Source organism: Gossypium raimondii, chromosome 1, assembly GCF_025698545.1.
Source record: "Gossypium raimondii isolate GPD5lz chromosome 1, ASM2569854v1, whole genome shotgun sequence".
NCBI classification, from domain to species: domain Eukaryota; kingdom Viridiplantae; phylum Streptophyta; class Magnoliopsida; order Malvales; family Malvaceae; genus Gossypium; species Gossypium raimondii.
In genome coordinates, this window is record NC_068565.1 from 9,362,730 (window position 1) to 9,378,387 (window position 15,658).

Here is a 15,658-nt window from a genome sequence, read left to right on the forward strand (position 1 = left end):
TCCCATGGCCGGACATGGAAAGCCTTGGAGAGAAAAAAAACAAAGAAGAAAGCATTTTTTTAAAAACAATAGTGAAATGATTTTTTTTTTAAAAATTTAACTTCAATAGGCCTGGTGAAACGGTGCCGTTTACTAGTAAATTGGATTTTGATTGCACGAACAATATGACGAAATACAAAACAAGCATCATGGGTATCCTTGCAGCCATAGAACGCAAGATCAAAGTACTGGAGGTATATGGGGATTCTACACTAGTGGTTTATCAACTTAAAGGTGAATGGGAGATAAGAGATCCCAAGTTGATTGAGTATAGAAGGCTGGTCCTAGAGTTAATTAAAGAGTTTGATCACATCACCTTTTACTACCTCCCGCAAGATGAAAATCAAATAGCTGACGCCTTGGCTACCTTAGCTTCCATGGTCAAAGTAAACAAACAAGAGGATGTAAAACGTATCTAGATTAGTATTTATGATGCTCCAGCTCATTGTTACAATATCGAGGAAGAAGAAAAGGATGATCACTCTTGGTACCACGATATACTGCTATATGTGAGGAATCGTGAATACCCTAATCAAGCAACTGAGAATGATAAAAGGACGTTAAGAAAACTGGCCAATGACTATGTCTTAGATGGGGAGATCCTATACAAAAGAAGAAATGATCATGTGCTACTAAGATATGTGGACGCTGTTGAAGTTAAGAAAATCTTAGAAAAAGTCCATGAGGGTGTCTGCGGAACATATGCTAATGGTTTTACAATGGCCAGACAAATCATTAGATTTGGATATTATTGATCCATCATAGAATGGGATTGTATTAGTTATGCCAAGAGATGTCATAAGTGTCAAATTTATGGAGACAAAATTCATGTGCCTCATTCACCTCTTCATGTTATGACTTCTCCATGACTTTTCTCTATGTAGGGCATGAATTTCATTGGGCCGATCTCGCCAAAAACTTCCAATGGACATCGATTCATCTTTGTAGTCATTGATTACTTCACCAAGTGGGCAGAGGTCACTTTTTACGCCAATGTCATGAAGTAGGCAATCAGCAAATTCTTGAAGAAAGAGATCATATGTCGGTATGGGATACAAAAAAGGATTATATCTGACAATGCATTGAATTTGAACAACAACATGATAGCGGAGGTCTTAGTCAATTCAAGATCAAACACCACAACTTGTCACCATATCGCCCAAAAATGAATGGTGCGGTGGAGGTAGCCAATAAGAACATTAAGAAGATCGTGGGAAAAATGACTGAGACTTATAAAGATTGACATGAGAAGTTATCATTTGCCCTCTATGCTTATCGAACGTTTGTTAGGACCTCCATCGGGGCAACGCTTTTCTCATTGGTCTATAGAATGGAGGCGGTTTTGCCCATTGAAGTCGAGATTCTTTCTCTCTGATTTTTGTCAGAGTTGAAGTTAGATGAAGCAGAATGAATCCAATCTCGATATGATCAGCTGAACTTGATTAAAGAGAAGAGGTTGAAAGCTATCCATGATGGTCAGATGTACCAAAAATAAATGATGCGAGCTTATGACAACAAGGTTCGCCCCTGAGAATTCCATGAGGGGGACCTGGTATTGAAAAAAATCATTCTCATACAAAAATACTTTAGAGGAAAGTGAATGCCAAACTGGGAAGGACCTTATGTGGTAAAGAAGACCTTTTCTAGAGAAGCACTGAATTTGATCGAGATGGATGGAAAAAACCTGCCTAATCCTGTAAATTTAGATTCAGTTAAGAAATACTTCACCTAAGAAAAAAATGAGGAGAGGCCAAGGCGAAAACTCGCAAAGGGCGCATTGAGACCAAAAGGATTTGAGTTGAAAACTCGAAAAAAGGCAGCTCAAATTTAGATCGAAGATTGAGAATGTGGTGCTTAGGTATTCTCTGAAGGAGAAATGTTACATCTTGGGGCATCAACAAAATACTCTAGATCTCCCAAACACATATCAAGCTCAAAATGGTCCTCAAGAAGCTTGTGCAGAGAAGCTCATGCTACGATATTTGGGGCATCTGTTTTCATCTTACTCATTTTGTATTTTAGCAGCGCTTGCTATTTTGATTAATCTATTTATTTCGAGCTTTGCTCCCAATAAATTTCAATATTTTCCATTGTTACAATCTTTTTCAAGCATTTTTCATTGAAATAACGATTAATGGACTAATCATATTCAAGTAAAAGAGTTTTTGCATGTTGCTCTGAAAGGTTTCTAAAAGGTACAAGAACCTGAAACAGGACTACTAGTTAGAACTGACCAAATCTAAGGGTTAGAAATATCGAGGAACAAATGGTTAAATTATGATTACTTTTTCGAATTTCCTGTCAAAGATACCAGAACTGAACAAGAAGGCATGATAATACATCAGTGATGGAACCTTGACAAACAATGAGTAATGACTACCTAAGCATTAAAAAGGGAATCACTCTAAAAAAAATGACAGTCTGCATGCATGCAAATATTATTCATATACATCTAGTTAGGAGCATTTGATTCATTCTGATCATAACATCCTAATCGCTTGGCATAAATATAGGCCTATGAAATGGATTCTACAGGTCATGTTTCCTGGAGAATTGTGTAACAGATCAGTGGGCCACAAATCCTATATCCCTGAAATTATAGTGGGATGGTTTGAAGTCATCGTGGCGAATCTTATCTCCCTACAGTTGTAGTGGAGTAGATTAAAGCCACAAATCTTATCTCCCTAGTGTTGTAGTGGAGCAGATTGGAGCTTCAAATCTTATTTCCCTAAAGTTGCAATGGAACAGATTAAAGCTACAAGTTACAAATCTTATCTCCCTGAAGTCGCAGTGGAGCAGATTGAAGCTTCAAATTTTATTTCCCTAAAGTTGCAGTGGAACAAATTAAAACTACAAGTTACAAATTTTATCTCACTGATGTTGCAATGGAGCAGATTGAAGTTTCAAATCTTATTTCCCTGAAGTTGCAGTGGAACAGATTAAAGCTACAAGTTTTAAATCTTATCTCCCTCAAGTTGCAGTGAAGCAGATTGAAACTACAAATCTTATTTTCCTGAGGTTGCAGTAGAACAGATTAAAGCTACAAGTTACAAATCTTATCTCCCTGAAGTTGCAGTGGAGTAGATTGAAGCTACAAGTCTTATCTCCCTGAAGTTGCAGTGGAGCAGATAGAAGCAACAAATCCTATATCTCTGAAGTTGTAGTGGGTTAAAATGAAGTTACTTGAAAAAGAGCAGCACCAAAAAGGTCGAGATTCAGTGAGATCAGACAAAATTTGTCATTATTAAAAGTCTTTACTCTATTCTCATTACACGACAACAAATAAAGAGGGACAACTGTAATGACCTAATTTCCCCAAGGCCCAGATTACAAAAAAATAAAACAAAAATTTTAGCCAAAAAATCAAAAGTCCATTGCAGCAGTCCATTTACAAAAAAAAAATCAGGCCCAAATTTAAAAACCTAAAGGCTCAGTGGCCCAAACTATTTCAGAATAGCCAGAAACCCCAGGGTTTTTGGCGCCACTTCTCTCACGCCGCCTCCTATCCCTTCGCAAGCACGCCGCCCGAGGCTTTTCGTCTCTACCATCGTCATTGTCAATCACCACCTGCAAAAAAAAAGAAAAAAAAAGGGCAGAAGAAGCGTAATAACATGCAAGAAACAGTACGAAACAATAGAAAAAAATAGAAAAATAATATTGAAATTCGGCTATAAAAAGTCTGAAAACAAATTGAACAAGGAGGTTTTTTTTTGAAAAAAAACAGATATCGAATACAAAAAGAACAATCAACAAAAAAAAAATAGAATACAAACTTCGAAGGTGACTTGTTTTTTTTATCTGTTATTTTTTGTTTAAGAAAACATAAAATAAATAGAAGTTTTTTTACTTGAACACTGCTTCGTATTCCACTGTCAAGGTGGGTGAGGACGCTGTCTCCGATGAAGGACGGCTCCTTTCGGCACATGGCCTCCGAATCGGTTTCGATTTGCTTGAGGACCTCATCAGGTAGGAAAGTGCTGGACGCCTCTCGAAACCCAGGAAAATCGAAGGGTTTTTGGTCTCTTTTTAGTATTTCAGTGGGCTTTTGGAGATTTTAGCCTCAGATCGGGGCTGGGGGAGACAAAACAGCTAAAATAGGCATTTTTCGTGAAATCTAGCAACCGGAAACGGCGGTCACCGTCACCGACGACTGGTGGCCACAGCGGATTGGCAGTGGCTCCCATGGCCGGACATGGAGAGCCCTGGAGAGAAAAAAATAGAAGAAAGCATTGTTTTTAAAAACAGTAGTGAAATGATTTTTTTTTTTAAATTTTAACTTAAATAGGTTTGGTGAAACGGTGTCGTTTCGTCCAGGCCTAAAATGCCCTTAAATGATATTGTTTTGGGGCCGACCCGAACCACCCCTAGGATCCGCGTGCTTTTCTTGGGGAGATATTTGCACTCTTAGTCCTTCCGCTTTTTAGGTGGTTTTCAATCTGGTCCCATTTTTTTTCTTTTTTTTTATTTTTACCTTGTGATTTTGACTTTGTTTCATTTTAGTCCCTCATGGAACGGTGCATTTGAGGGTCTAGGAATAATTTCCAGTTGGTCCCTCCTCTTTTTCACGTGTTACAAGTTAGTCCTTTATTATTTATTTTATTTTGATTTATCCTTTTAATTTCATTTAAATTACAATTTAGTCATTTATTTTTCACCCTTTTGTAAACTATTTCCTTTTATTTATTTATTTATTTATTATTCCTTTTATTTTATTCATTTACTTACTTATTTACTTATTTATTTATATATTATTCATTTATTTACTTTTTATTTTAATTCCTTTATTCATTTCTTTGTTATTCCTTCATTTTTATATTTAACTTTTCTTTATTTTCTTTTATCAAGTATTTATTTCTGGTTTTCTTTTTTCTTCTTTGTGCCTTTATTATTATTATTATTACTATTTTATTATCTATTTATATATTTTTACTTCTTTATTTTGTATACATACCTAAAAATTAAATTGCTTACATTTTTATTTATTTTATTTATTTGCATATTTATTGTTCTCGTTATTATTGTTATTATTATTATCATTATTATTATTTACCTTTCCTCGATTATTTATTATTAGTATTAGAATAATAATTGTAATATGATCTTTGCCATCGTCATTACAAATTGGTGTTTTATCACTATCATAGTTACATCATTGTCATTTGTTAGTATGACATTTTATATTTTTCATGCATCATCGTTTCATTTTTATATGCTTCTCTTTTATTTTATCTTGTTATAACAATGTCACGAGTTGTGTTTAAATGTACTTATCCATTTTTATGCTATGCCCAAGTAAGCTAAATACACATTACTTTAAATATTGCATTCTTCTTTGCACAATGCATAAAAAAAGAAAAAAAATTTAAATCAAGGTAATGTTCATTATTTTGGAATTAGAAAAGTCGTGTTCTTAACTTACGAAATATGGTTTCTTTCTAAAACCGAGATAGTCGAATATCTACTTTAAAATAAATAAAAAAAATAAGATTTTGGCGTTTGTTCTCGTTTTCGAGGATTTAAGGCATTGTGTCCTAACTTATGGGACATGATTCTTTAGGGATTGTGTCCTAACTTATGGGACATGATTCTTTCTTCTCGATTAACTTGAAATAAACCCTTTTCGTGAAAATTACTTTAGTTAGGTAATACCTTAATACAAAAAGGGATCATGTTGTAAACTCTTTTCAAATTTTCAATTCTCGACACTAAGACATCAATTAATCAACTAGCTATTATTTTTGGGCGTTACGAGGGTGTTAATCATTCATCGTGCGTAACCAACTCCCGAACCCATTTCTTGGATTTTGTAGACAAAAAACCATCGTTTTAGTAAATTTAAACTTTTATTAAAATGATCAAATTACGAGGTGATCCGATAACACTCAATAAAAAAGGATTGATGGCGACTCCCATTTTCGTTTTCAAAATATAAGTCGATTTAAAAAAAAAAAGGTTTCGACAATATGTAATTATTATAGATTATTTTGTGAATGGAATGTGGATTTTCTTGATTTAAAATGAAATGGTTATTAATATTTTCTTTAAATTCTTGTAATTACATAAATACGGAACATTTATTTTAAGATTTTAGTGGGGCAACAACCGTGATTGTAAATATTTTTATGTGTTGGAAATATATTACTGTAAATAAAAGTGTTAGGATTGACAGAAAACTAAACTAAGTGTAAATAAATAAAGCAATCATTGTGCCGTGGAAGAATCACTACTTTAGAAGTGATTTCGTCTTGATCGGTGTAATCGAAAATGGATGTCGCCCAGAGTTGTTTATCTCCTTCTGTCCTTAAGAACACTAACAAAAGAAAGAAATGTTTTTAGGTTATGTGGGTTTTATAATTTTTTTAAATTGGGGTGGGTTCTAAACTTTTAATTTTAATTTAGGTAGGTAAACCTAAATTGATTTAAAGATTTGACATAAACAAATTTTGATTTTAAGTTGAACGGACGGATGATTAGAGTTCTTATCATATAGCCATTTAACCTTAACTTAATATTATATAAAGAAAGAAAGATAGGAATGAATATTATACAAAAATACAACATTTATGGTCAAAATTATACAAATTGCTATCAACAAATGCTGACGTGTAAGAGTTACCAGTCATGCAAATATTGATAAAGCTCAGTATTTATGATGCATGTAGCCCTCAATCTTTGATTCTCCTTAGTCAACTTAGGACGTAATTGCCTAAACAAAATGTGTTTAGTAGAAAAACTAAAAATTAATTTTTGAAAAATGAGAGAAAATTAGTTTTAAATGGGAAAGTTAAAAACAAAGATTTTAAAGTTTAAATTTAAGTAATAGTTAGACCTGGGTTCAAGTATACATAAATTTAGGACCTTTTTCATTTTTAATTAACGATAAAATTTATTCTACTTTTACTGAAAATAAAAATTATATCACTTATGTTTATTTAAATTAATTAATTATTATATTAGTAACACTAATTTATCTAAAAAATATACCTTAATTTAATTACTTCTTATTTCTTATTTTTTATTAAAAGTATTGAAATATTTTATTTTTAGATTTTAGATTTTATGGTTTTAAAAATAAATACTAAATTAACAAAAAGTATGATCCTTGAATGCTAAAAAATTATTCATTTATTTATTTATTAATAATTGTCACATGTACACACGAAATTGAACAGAATTATCGTTGGAGATTCAATGTCTAAATTACGAAAATTAAATTTTAAATTTCGTTAAACTACAGGGACTGTGGGCAAATTTAAACCTTTTGTACGTCATTGACAAAACTACCCTCTATTCCACTATTCCCTCCATGGTTTCCCTCTTCTTCCAGTGTTGTTTAGTGTTCATTCCTTTGGTTGCCAATAATGGAGAAACTGAAGCAAGCAGTGAAAGAGATCGCCTACTACCGACACCAAGCTAAGTTTTCCAAGCTTCATCTCTCGCTTATTCCTTTCCTCTCCTTAGCTTCGTCTCTCTACGGCGCCCTTCTCTATATTCGTCAGTCTCTTTACCGCTCTGGTTTCTTCTCTAAGAACAGGTCCATATGACACACTCCCCCTCATTAATTATATATTAAAGCTTAGTTTGGAGGACATTATCTTCAAGTTAATTATTCGTTTGTTTTGTTTAATTTATTGGGTTTTTGTTTTTGAAGGTTGCCAGTGCCGGTAATCAGTGTTGGGAATTTGACGTGGGGAGGAAATGGAAAGACCCCAATGGCTGAGTTCATAGCTAAACGCTTAGCTGATTATGGAATTTCACCTCTCATTTTGACGAGGGTATTCTGTTTTTTCCTCAATTATTTTCATTTTTGTACTTTTTTTTGCACTATTCATTGTTGTACTTGATTCTTCATATGGTAGGTTAGGGGGTCTGAATGGGTTTGAATATGAGTCTATTTGGAATTGCATCATCAACCTTTTCAAATAAAATCGGGTCGGGTTGGTAACCTTTATATTGCCGATTTATGTACTGATCAGGTTGGGTTTGAAGTCTTGTTCCCGGGGGGTTTTTAGGCTTTATGCTGATTTGGGTGCGGATAATTTTGGGTTTCGGTATCGGTATAGGTCCTAACTGGGTAAGGTTGACCCAGGTTTTGGCAACCTTAAGGGATTGCTTTGCTTGCTTTTCAGCCATTGAGATAGTTGGTGCTTTGTAGCTGTAATATTTATATCGGTTTCTTGATGTGGAAGATTGGCCATTGGGTTTAAGTAAGTTTGAGTGGATTCTAATTGTTTTGAGTTTTGAATTTCGATGTTTAGCGGCCAAGAATAGAGCTAACTTTTATCTCGGTTATTGTCACTTTCAATTTGCAATTCTATTATAAAATTTGGTTCTCTTGAAGGGCTATGCCGGTGGAGATGAAGCTAAAATGCTAAAAAGGCATCTACTTGGGGGACCTGTAAAAGTTGGTGTAGGTGCAAATCGGGTGGCCACTGCCAATTTGTTCTTTGAAAAATATGGATATGTTGATTACCGTGGTAGTAAATTCTTTGAGAGAACCTATCTTGACCCAAAAATGGGAAGTCATGTTGGTTCACAAAAAATTGGTGCAGCAGTTTTAGACGATGGTATGCAGGTATGAGTATGACAGTTTCTTTCGTACGCATTGTTCTATTGCATGTCTTATTACGTAGTAATTATCTCTTAGCTAGTTTTTGTATATTAACAAGAAATTATATGGCCAAATAACTTCTCTTGGTAGTTCCCTATTTCTTGCTAAGCTGATGAATTCATTTTTATGCCAGCAGTTCTTGTTTTAGGATTTGATATGCTTTTATATTTAGTTTCTGCATTTCCCTTTATCTGGGTAATTTTTAAGCAAAAAAACATTTATATGCTGATAAGTAATCATCTCATGTGTATGGAAGGCAGCATTGGAGCTTATGTCGTGACCTAGAGATTGTAATGATTAACGGACTAATGCCTTGGGGAAACTGCAAACTACTTCCTCTTGGACCCTTAAGAGAACCTTTAATAGCAATCAAACGTGCCAATATTGCTGTAGTCCATCATGCTGACCTGGTATGATGAACTGATCTTTCAAGTTGTACTTTTCTAAAAGATAATTTCTCATTCTTCAATAAAATTTCTGCATATTTTGGCTTATGTTTTTGTAGGTGGACTATGTTAAGGAGTTGACTAAAAGCTCATGCTTAAAATCATGCAGGTGTTGGAACAAAAGCTCAAAGATATCAAGTTAGTGGTTCAAGAAATCAAGGAGTCACTTCCTATTTTTTACACCAGAATGACTCCCTCATATTTCTTTGAACTGAGAAATATAAGCACAAAGATGCATTTGGGAGCTGTGCTCGATGCAGTTGTCTTATGTGTTTCTGCAATCGGTTCTCCCTATGCTTTTGTGCGGGCGATGGAAAAGGTATTACTATTAATGTTATTTATTTTCCGGTTTAGTTAACATGTGATGCATAATGGAGAGTCTCTTCTCCATCACTTATTTCTTCTCATATTCATCTCTATAAAGGAATTTTACTGTGTTCAATAACTTGCTGCAGATAGGACCATTATTTGTCGATCGATTTGACTTCAGTGACCATTACTCATTTCAACTTAAGGTACAGTGCTCCTCCTTCATTTAAACTTGTCTGGAGACAACTTTAATCTCTTTGCAAGAACTAGGGGTGAGCAAAATTCGATTCGACTCGAAAAAATCGAAAAAAAATTCGAATTTCGAGTTAAACGAATCGAGTTATTCGAGTTAATCGAGTTATTCAATCAACTCAATTTTTTTCAATTTCGAGTTCGAATCGAGTTGAGTTTTCGAATTCGAATAACTCGAATAATTCGAATAATTCGAATATCAAACTATAATATTTTACAGTTTTACCCTAAACTCCCAAACTTTTTTACTTTTCCCTCAAAACTTTTACTCCTTCCCACTTTTCCCCCAAAACTTTTACTCCTCCTCCCAACCCCCCAATCTACCCAAAATCCATTTCCTACCAAAATTTTACTCTTCCATTCATTTTTTTTTCAAAATTTTACTCTCAAAAACCCTCAAAACTTTTTATTTTCCCCAAAATTTTTACTCCTCCCACTTTTCCCTAAAACTTTTATTCTCTTCCCATCCCACCTCCCATCTACCCCAAACCCTCCCCCTCCAATTTTTTTAATATTTTCCTTCAAAATTTTACTCCCTTATTTACTTTCCTCAAACTTTTATTCCCCAAAACTTTTATTTTCCCCTAAACTTTTACTTCTCACCCTTTACTCTCAAATAAAAATCAAAATTATCCAAAAAATCACTAAACATAAATAGTAATAATTTTATTTATATATACTATTTATATTATTAAATTAAATTTCACATTTTATATTATTTATATTATTGAATTGTTTAGTCATATTGAATATTTATATTAAAATTGAATTCTTAATTATGCCATAAAATATTCGTGTTAAAATTTTATATTGGTATCAATTTCAAATTTTATTTTTAAAATAAATTTTATTAAAAATCATATTTTTATATTTAATATATTTTTAATTCCAAAATACATAGTGACAAGTATCCGAAGATAATTGAAACAACTAAGCAAACAAATAAGCTAACCAAGATATAAAAATTAATAAATAAATTATGAGGTGATGAAAGTTAATAAAAATTTGATTAAGGTGGACAAATTTTATTACGATGGGTGACAATGGTTACAAGGACCCAAAATTATTTTTTAAAATTTAACTCGAACAAATATATTCGATTCGATTCGATTCGAATTCCATCTCACTCGACTCGATTCGAGAAAACTTCAAATAAAGTTAAGATGATAAAATGAGATTCGAAAACTCGATTAACTCGAAAATTTTCGATTCGATTCGATCGAATGCTCACCCCTAGCAAGAACAATGGATAAAAGACACAAACCTTATTAGACTCCTAACTGATCATTTTAGTCTGCCGTTTCATTCTTTATATCCCTAGATCTATTTTCCATGCAATCATGTTCTGGTTTCGTGATGTCGATGAAACCTAGGATATTCATATGATGAGAGGGCGGCTTAGACAACTCGAGGACAAGTTTGGTTATAAGCCAATTGTTATAGTTACAGAAAAAGTGAGTAACCGAGAAAGCTGGCTTTGATGCATACAGAAGGTTTCTCTTGATACGAATCCTTTAATCATGTTAAACTCTATTATACCAGGACTATGATCGAGACCCTGAGATTCTGAAACATTTGCATCCTTTCAAAGTTCTGGTACTCTGTTCTGAAATGCAGATTATACCTTGTAACGGCTGCAATGAGGATAGCTTCAAGTCGTTATTGAAGGAGCTACTGGAAGTGTAAATGCGTATCAGGTGCAGATTACATTCAACTTTTAGACACCATAGTAATTGCTTATGCTATGCATGCTGTGGCTGAAGTTGCTTGAATGAACATTGAACGAATGACACATTCAAAGAGTTTTGAACCATAGTGTTTCGGTTTTGGTTTTAGTATATTTGGTCCAATTATATGAATACCTATTTGATTTCGGTTTTGAGCTTTTAAAAAACTAAAATATTGCTTATTAACCGAATTTTTTTTTTAAAACTAAACTAAACTAAACTAAACTGAACCGAACTGAACTATTATTCATAGTCAAAATTCAGATGGACTGATTTGGACTGTTTTTGGGCCTTCTATCCTAGACACAGTCACCTGTAAGTAGGCCAAGATTTGCTATTTTCCCATGAAGGCCTTGATTTAGGCAATTTAGGTTCAAATTTTTGACTTTGTTCAAGAGTAAATTTTGAAATTACTCGGAACCATTTTTTTAAAGGGTTACTGTATTGAAATCATCGTCTCCAACTTTATCATGCGTATGAAACAATGAATTTTGTACTTTAGGATTTATGAAAATTATGTTAGTTTCTACCATTTTATTTTATTTTGCATTGATTTTGGATTTGGTTAAAAGTATATTTAGTATTAGCACATACCAAATATGTTCATTGCATGTTGGAAATTAATCAAGTAGGGTTAGAAATATCATGAATTTGAATGTTTTTTTTTCATGATTGTAAATATAGTGCTGCCCTTATGGTTCTATTCTTATGCATAAAAAAATTCCCTTTGAAACAAGAAAAATTAATTGTATTGGCCCTGCACCAAAACAAGACAAATAGCATAGACGCAAAGATTTTGTCGAGTTCTCCAGATATGTAGGAAGAAGACAATCAAGAGGGCTTGAAACAAAGCGTGAACGCAAGTGAGATAGGTTGAGTCAGTGGTGATCCATTTGGCATCTTTATGTTGCAAAGAGCTCCACGCCTCTTATCCTTTGAAAGCACTCATTTGTGGTGGTACATCAGACCATCAATAGATAAAAACCATGGTCCCATCTATTGTTCATTGAGCTGCGTCAAAGTGTCTCCACTGGCTAGCCTTCCACCAACCAACTTGCCGTTGTGGATCAATGGTTATAGTGGGGGGTTGTGCCAGCTTTCCAATTTCATTTTGTCCATAAAAGAACAATGGTTTTCTTCAATTATAACAGATATTTGGTCAAATTTCTTGCTTCTTTATTTATTCATTCATGTTCTTCATTCAGCTGACTCCCAACCCTGATAATATATTATATAATTCTATGAACTAGATTATGACACATCATTTAAAATTTTTAGAAATAAATATACCTTCATTTTCAATGATGTGCCATTTTTGATTCACTGTCCATGCATAAAACTATATAAATTAGAGTTGAGTCAAATAAGATCAAACATTATAATAGCAGTATTTAATATCTTATGCTTTGCCGGCCTTAAAATTAATTTTGGGTTAATATATATGATTTATTTGTTCTGTTTTTTATAGCTAGAATTCATTATAGTAGCTAACAAAGAACCCACACAAATCATTGAATAGCTTCGGAGTTTGGGCATCAATCTATAGCCAAATTAATTGTGTGAACTAAATCTAATTTAAAATGGTTGATTATTAATTAGTATGGGTAATAATCCTAAGAAAGTAATTAAAAAGTGGAAAGTAGTTCGAGTATGGGACGGTGCCATTCGATTGCTTATTATGATCTCTATTTCCAGCTTTAAAATAAAATAAAAGCTGAGACATGGAACGTGACCATGAATCGAATGGATGGAAAATGGAAAATGGGATCCACACCTGAACTGAATGAGTTTGTTCTCTGTCTTACCACTCATTGGGTTCTGTCTGAATCAATTTGGTGGGTTCACACACCATCCAACTCAACTTACAGACGCTTACAGCTTTATATTCTTAAAGCATCCCATTCATTCCTTTTTATTTTATTACATAACTTCTTAACATGTTTCATCCACTCTCTATCAATAATCATCAAATTTTTATATTAAATATTTTTTATTTAATATAATTTTTTATTCAAAAGAATAGAGCCCCACTCTCTTCCGTCCTCAACCCCACACTGTCTATAAAAGAATATGAAACTCTCACATCTTCATCTCCCCACTTTAAACCAAAGTTTTTTCTTCAATAAAGGAATGGATGATGGTAGAGGTTTTAGGGTGAAGAACTTGTTGTTGTTTTTGTTATTCTTTTGTTTATTGAGTTTGAGAATGGAGTTTTCGAGAGCTCAAATGGTGCCGGCGGTGTTTGTTTTCGGGGATTCGTTGGTTGATGTAGGGAACAACAATTACCTTCCGGTTTCCATTGCAAAAGCAGATTTTCCTCACAACGGAATCGATTTTCCAACCAAGAAACCAACGGGGAGGTTTAGTAATGGCAAGAATGCAGCTGATTTGCTTGGTAAGTAATCTTCACAACTGGGATGAGTTTTTGGATGATAATTGAATTAAGTTTCAATGTAAGGCACTACGAATTTACTGATAAGTAGCCATGCAAATTAAATTTAATTAATCACCTTTTTCTTTTTCTTTCTTTCTTTAACTACTCTTTTCTCGATTAAATATTTATCAATTGAATTTTAACTGTATGGTTGAAGATATGGGTTTATTGCTTTAATAACAATTATGAATTAAAAAAGAAAAGAAAAAGGCTGAATCACTTAAAAGTTAAAAGAGTATTGATTGAACGTATAAAAAGTTGAATAAGATTCATAAATAGTAATATTAAAACAAAGCTATATCATTCAGATGCTCATCAGCTTTATCCTTGGTTGGAAATTGTAATTATTTTATTAAAATAATTGATCTGTTTAACGAATATCTTAGTTTACAGATAATGTTTGAAATATTTGTGAATCTCAAAAGTCGTTTCAACTCGGAAAATATTTGATCTATTATCTCCCAACTTGAAGACACACATGAAATAAGAAAAAACATCTAAGAATTACTTCACCTTTAGTATTAGATTTATTGTATTCACATTGTTCCATTTATATAATATTGTTATTTGCGCAGCCGAAAAATTAGGGTTACCAAGTTCACCACCCTATCTTTCTTTGTTAAAGAAGACAGATGAATCAGCATATATAAACGGCGTTAGCTTCGCCTCAGGTGGTGCCGGAATCTTCAATGGCACGGATCAAACTTACGTAAGTCTCTAATAAATGTCATGTGTACGAATCAATTGTTTCTCAAATGTAGCTATATTAGGGTTTGTAGTTTCACACATGGTTTGCCAAATTTCTAGGGTCAATCCATTCCTTTGTTAAAACAAGTGGACAACTACATTGTAGTATATAAAAGTTTGGTGCAACAAATGGGACCATCTGGTGCAGAAAAGCACCTTTCAAAAGCCCTTTTCACCATTGTTATCGGTAGCAATGACATGTTAGATTATTTTGGATCGTCTGATCTTAGAAAGAAGAGCACCCCACAACAATTTGTGGACTTGATGGCCAACACCCTAAAAGGACAACTCAAGGTAACTAAATAAGTGATATTTGCATTGGAAAAAAATAGTGAAACTTGATCCTAAAATTTCACTATTCTTTTGGCAGAGACTATACGAAACCGGTGCACGTAAATTCGTTTTAACTGGTGTCGGAGTGATAGGGTGTATTCCTGCAGAAAGGGTTAAAAACAAAACCCATGAATGCAATGAAGAATGCAATTTTTGGTCTGTCAAGTACAATGAAGAGCTGAAGGCAATGTTGAAAGGGTTAAAATCAGAGCGTCAAGGCATAAACTACTCTTACTTTGATACTTATAGTATCATGCAAAATGTCATCCAAAAACCATCTTCTTATGGTATTATATATATAACTTGTGGTTTAATTAATTTATGCAGTTTTTTGGGGGGGCATTTAATTGTTTTAGGTTTTGTTAAAAGGTTTGAGATTTTTCAATTTATGGTTGCAGGGTTCAATGAGATAGAAAGTGCCTGTTGTGGGCTTGGGGATCTGAAAGCTAAAGTCCCTTGTATGCCCATTTCGAAATATTGCTCCAATAGGAAGGATCATGTTTTTTGGGATCTGTATCATCCAACTGAGGCGACGGCTAGGATTTTTGTGGATACTCTTTTTGATGGCCCTTCACAATACTGTATCCCAATGAATGTTAGGCAACTAGTTTCTGCTTGAACTTATACTCAACTATCAATCGCTTACAGTACTAAGAGAAGTAGATAGTTTGGTTGCGATGTAACATCACAATTTTAAAAACGATATAACATAAAATAGTTACACGAGTACAATATAAATATACAAATATTTCAAGATTTA

General features: G+C 33.4%; 2 protein-coding genes across 5 annotated transcripts; both read left to right on the top strand.

Annotated features, from left to right (window-relative positions):
• Positions 1 to 7,360: 7,360 nt before the first annotated feature.
• On the top strand, positions 7,361 to 12,548 carry LOC105780838 (probable tetraacyldisaccharide 4'-kinase, mitochondrial). Of its 4 annotated transcripts, none has more exons than XM_052631391.1 (9): positions 7,361 to 7,573; positions 7,691 to 7,814; positions 8,381 to 8,614; positions 8,911 to 9,060; positions 9,206 to 9,415; positions 9,552 to 9,611; positions 11,031 to 11,111; positions 11,200 to 11,354; positions 12,122 to 12,548. In XM_052631391.1, exons 1-8 carry the CDS (start codon positions 7,401 to 7,403, stop codon positions 11,341 to 11,343), a joined length of 1,176 nt encoding a protein of 391 aa, XP_052487351.1. In that variant the 5' UTR covers positions 7,361 to 7,400; the 3' UTR covers positions 11,344 to 11,354; positions 12,122 to 12,548. The 4 variants fall into 4 exon arrangements, 3 of the variants coding, with proteins under 3 accessions (XP_052487351.1, XP_052487355.1, XP_012460812.1); XM_052631395.1 differs by having other exon boundaries at positions 12,157 to 12,548; XR_001129414.2 differs by lacking the exon at positions 12,122 to 12,548 and having other exon boundaries at positions 10,979 to 11,111; positions 11,200 to 11,268.
• An 897-nt stretch (positions 12,549 to 13,445) lies between these two features.
• Positions 13,446 to 15,658, top strand: LOC105780875 (GDSL esterase/lipase At5g55050). Its single transcript, XM_012605407.2, has 5 exons — positions 13,446 to 13,779; positions 14,394 to 14,527; positions 14,626 to 14,859; positions 14,936 to 15,185; positions 15,297 to 15,658. The coding sequence occupies exons 1-5, from the start codon at positions 13,455 to 13,457 to the stop codon at positions 15,515 to 15,517; spliced, it is 1,164 nt and encodes a 387-aa protein (XP_012460861.1). The 5' UTR covers positions 13,446 to 13,454; the 3' UTR covers positions 15,518 to 15,658.

Bases quoted from the DNA above. Each gene is read 5' to 3' on its own strand.
- LOC105780838 (XM_052631391.1), top strand. From the start codon at position 7,401: ATGGAGAAACTGAAGCAAGCAGTGAAAGAGATCGCCTACTACCGACAC. The intron at 7,815-8,380 runs GTATTCTGTTTT...GTTCTCTTGAAG, and splicing joins CACCTCTCATTTTGACGAGG to GGCTATGCCGGTGGAGATGA. The intron at 11,112-11,199 runs GTGAGTAACCGA...CTATTATACCAG, and splicing joins TTGTTATAGTTACAGAAAAA to GACTATGATCGAGACCCTGA.
- LOC105780875 (XM_012605407.2), top strand. From the start codon at position 13,455: ATGAAACTCTCACATCTTCATCTCCCCACTTTAAACCAAAGTTTTTTC. The intron at 14,528-14,625 runs GTAAGTCTCTAA...CCAAATTTCTAG, and splicing joins ATGGCACGGATCAAACTTAC to GGTCAATCCATTCCTTTGTT. The intron at 15,186-15,296 runs GTATTATATATA...TTATGGTTGCAG, and splicing joins CCAAAAACCATCTTCTTATG to GGTTCAATGAGATAGAAAGT.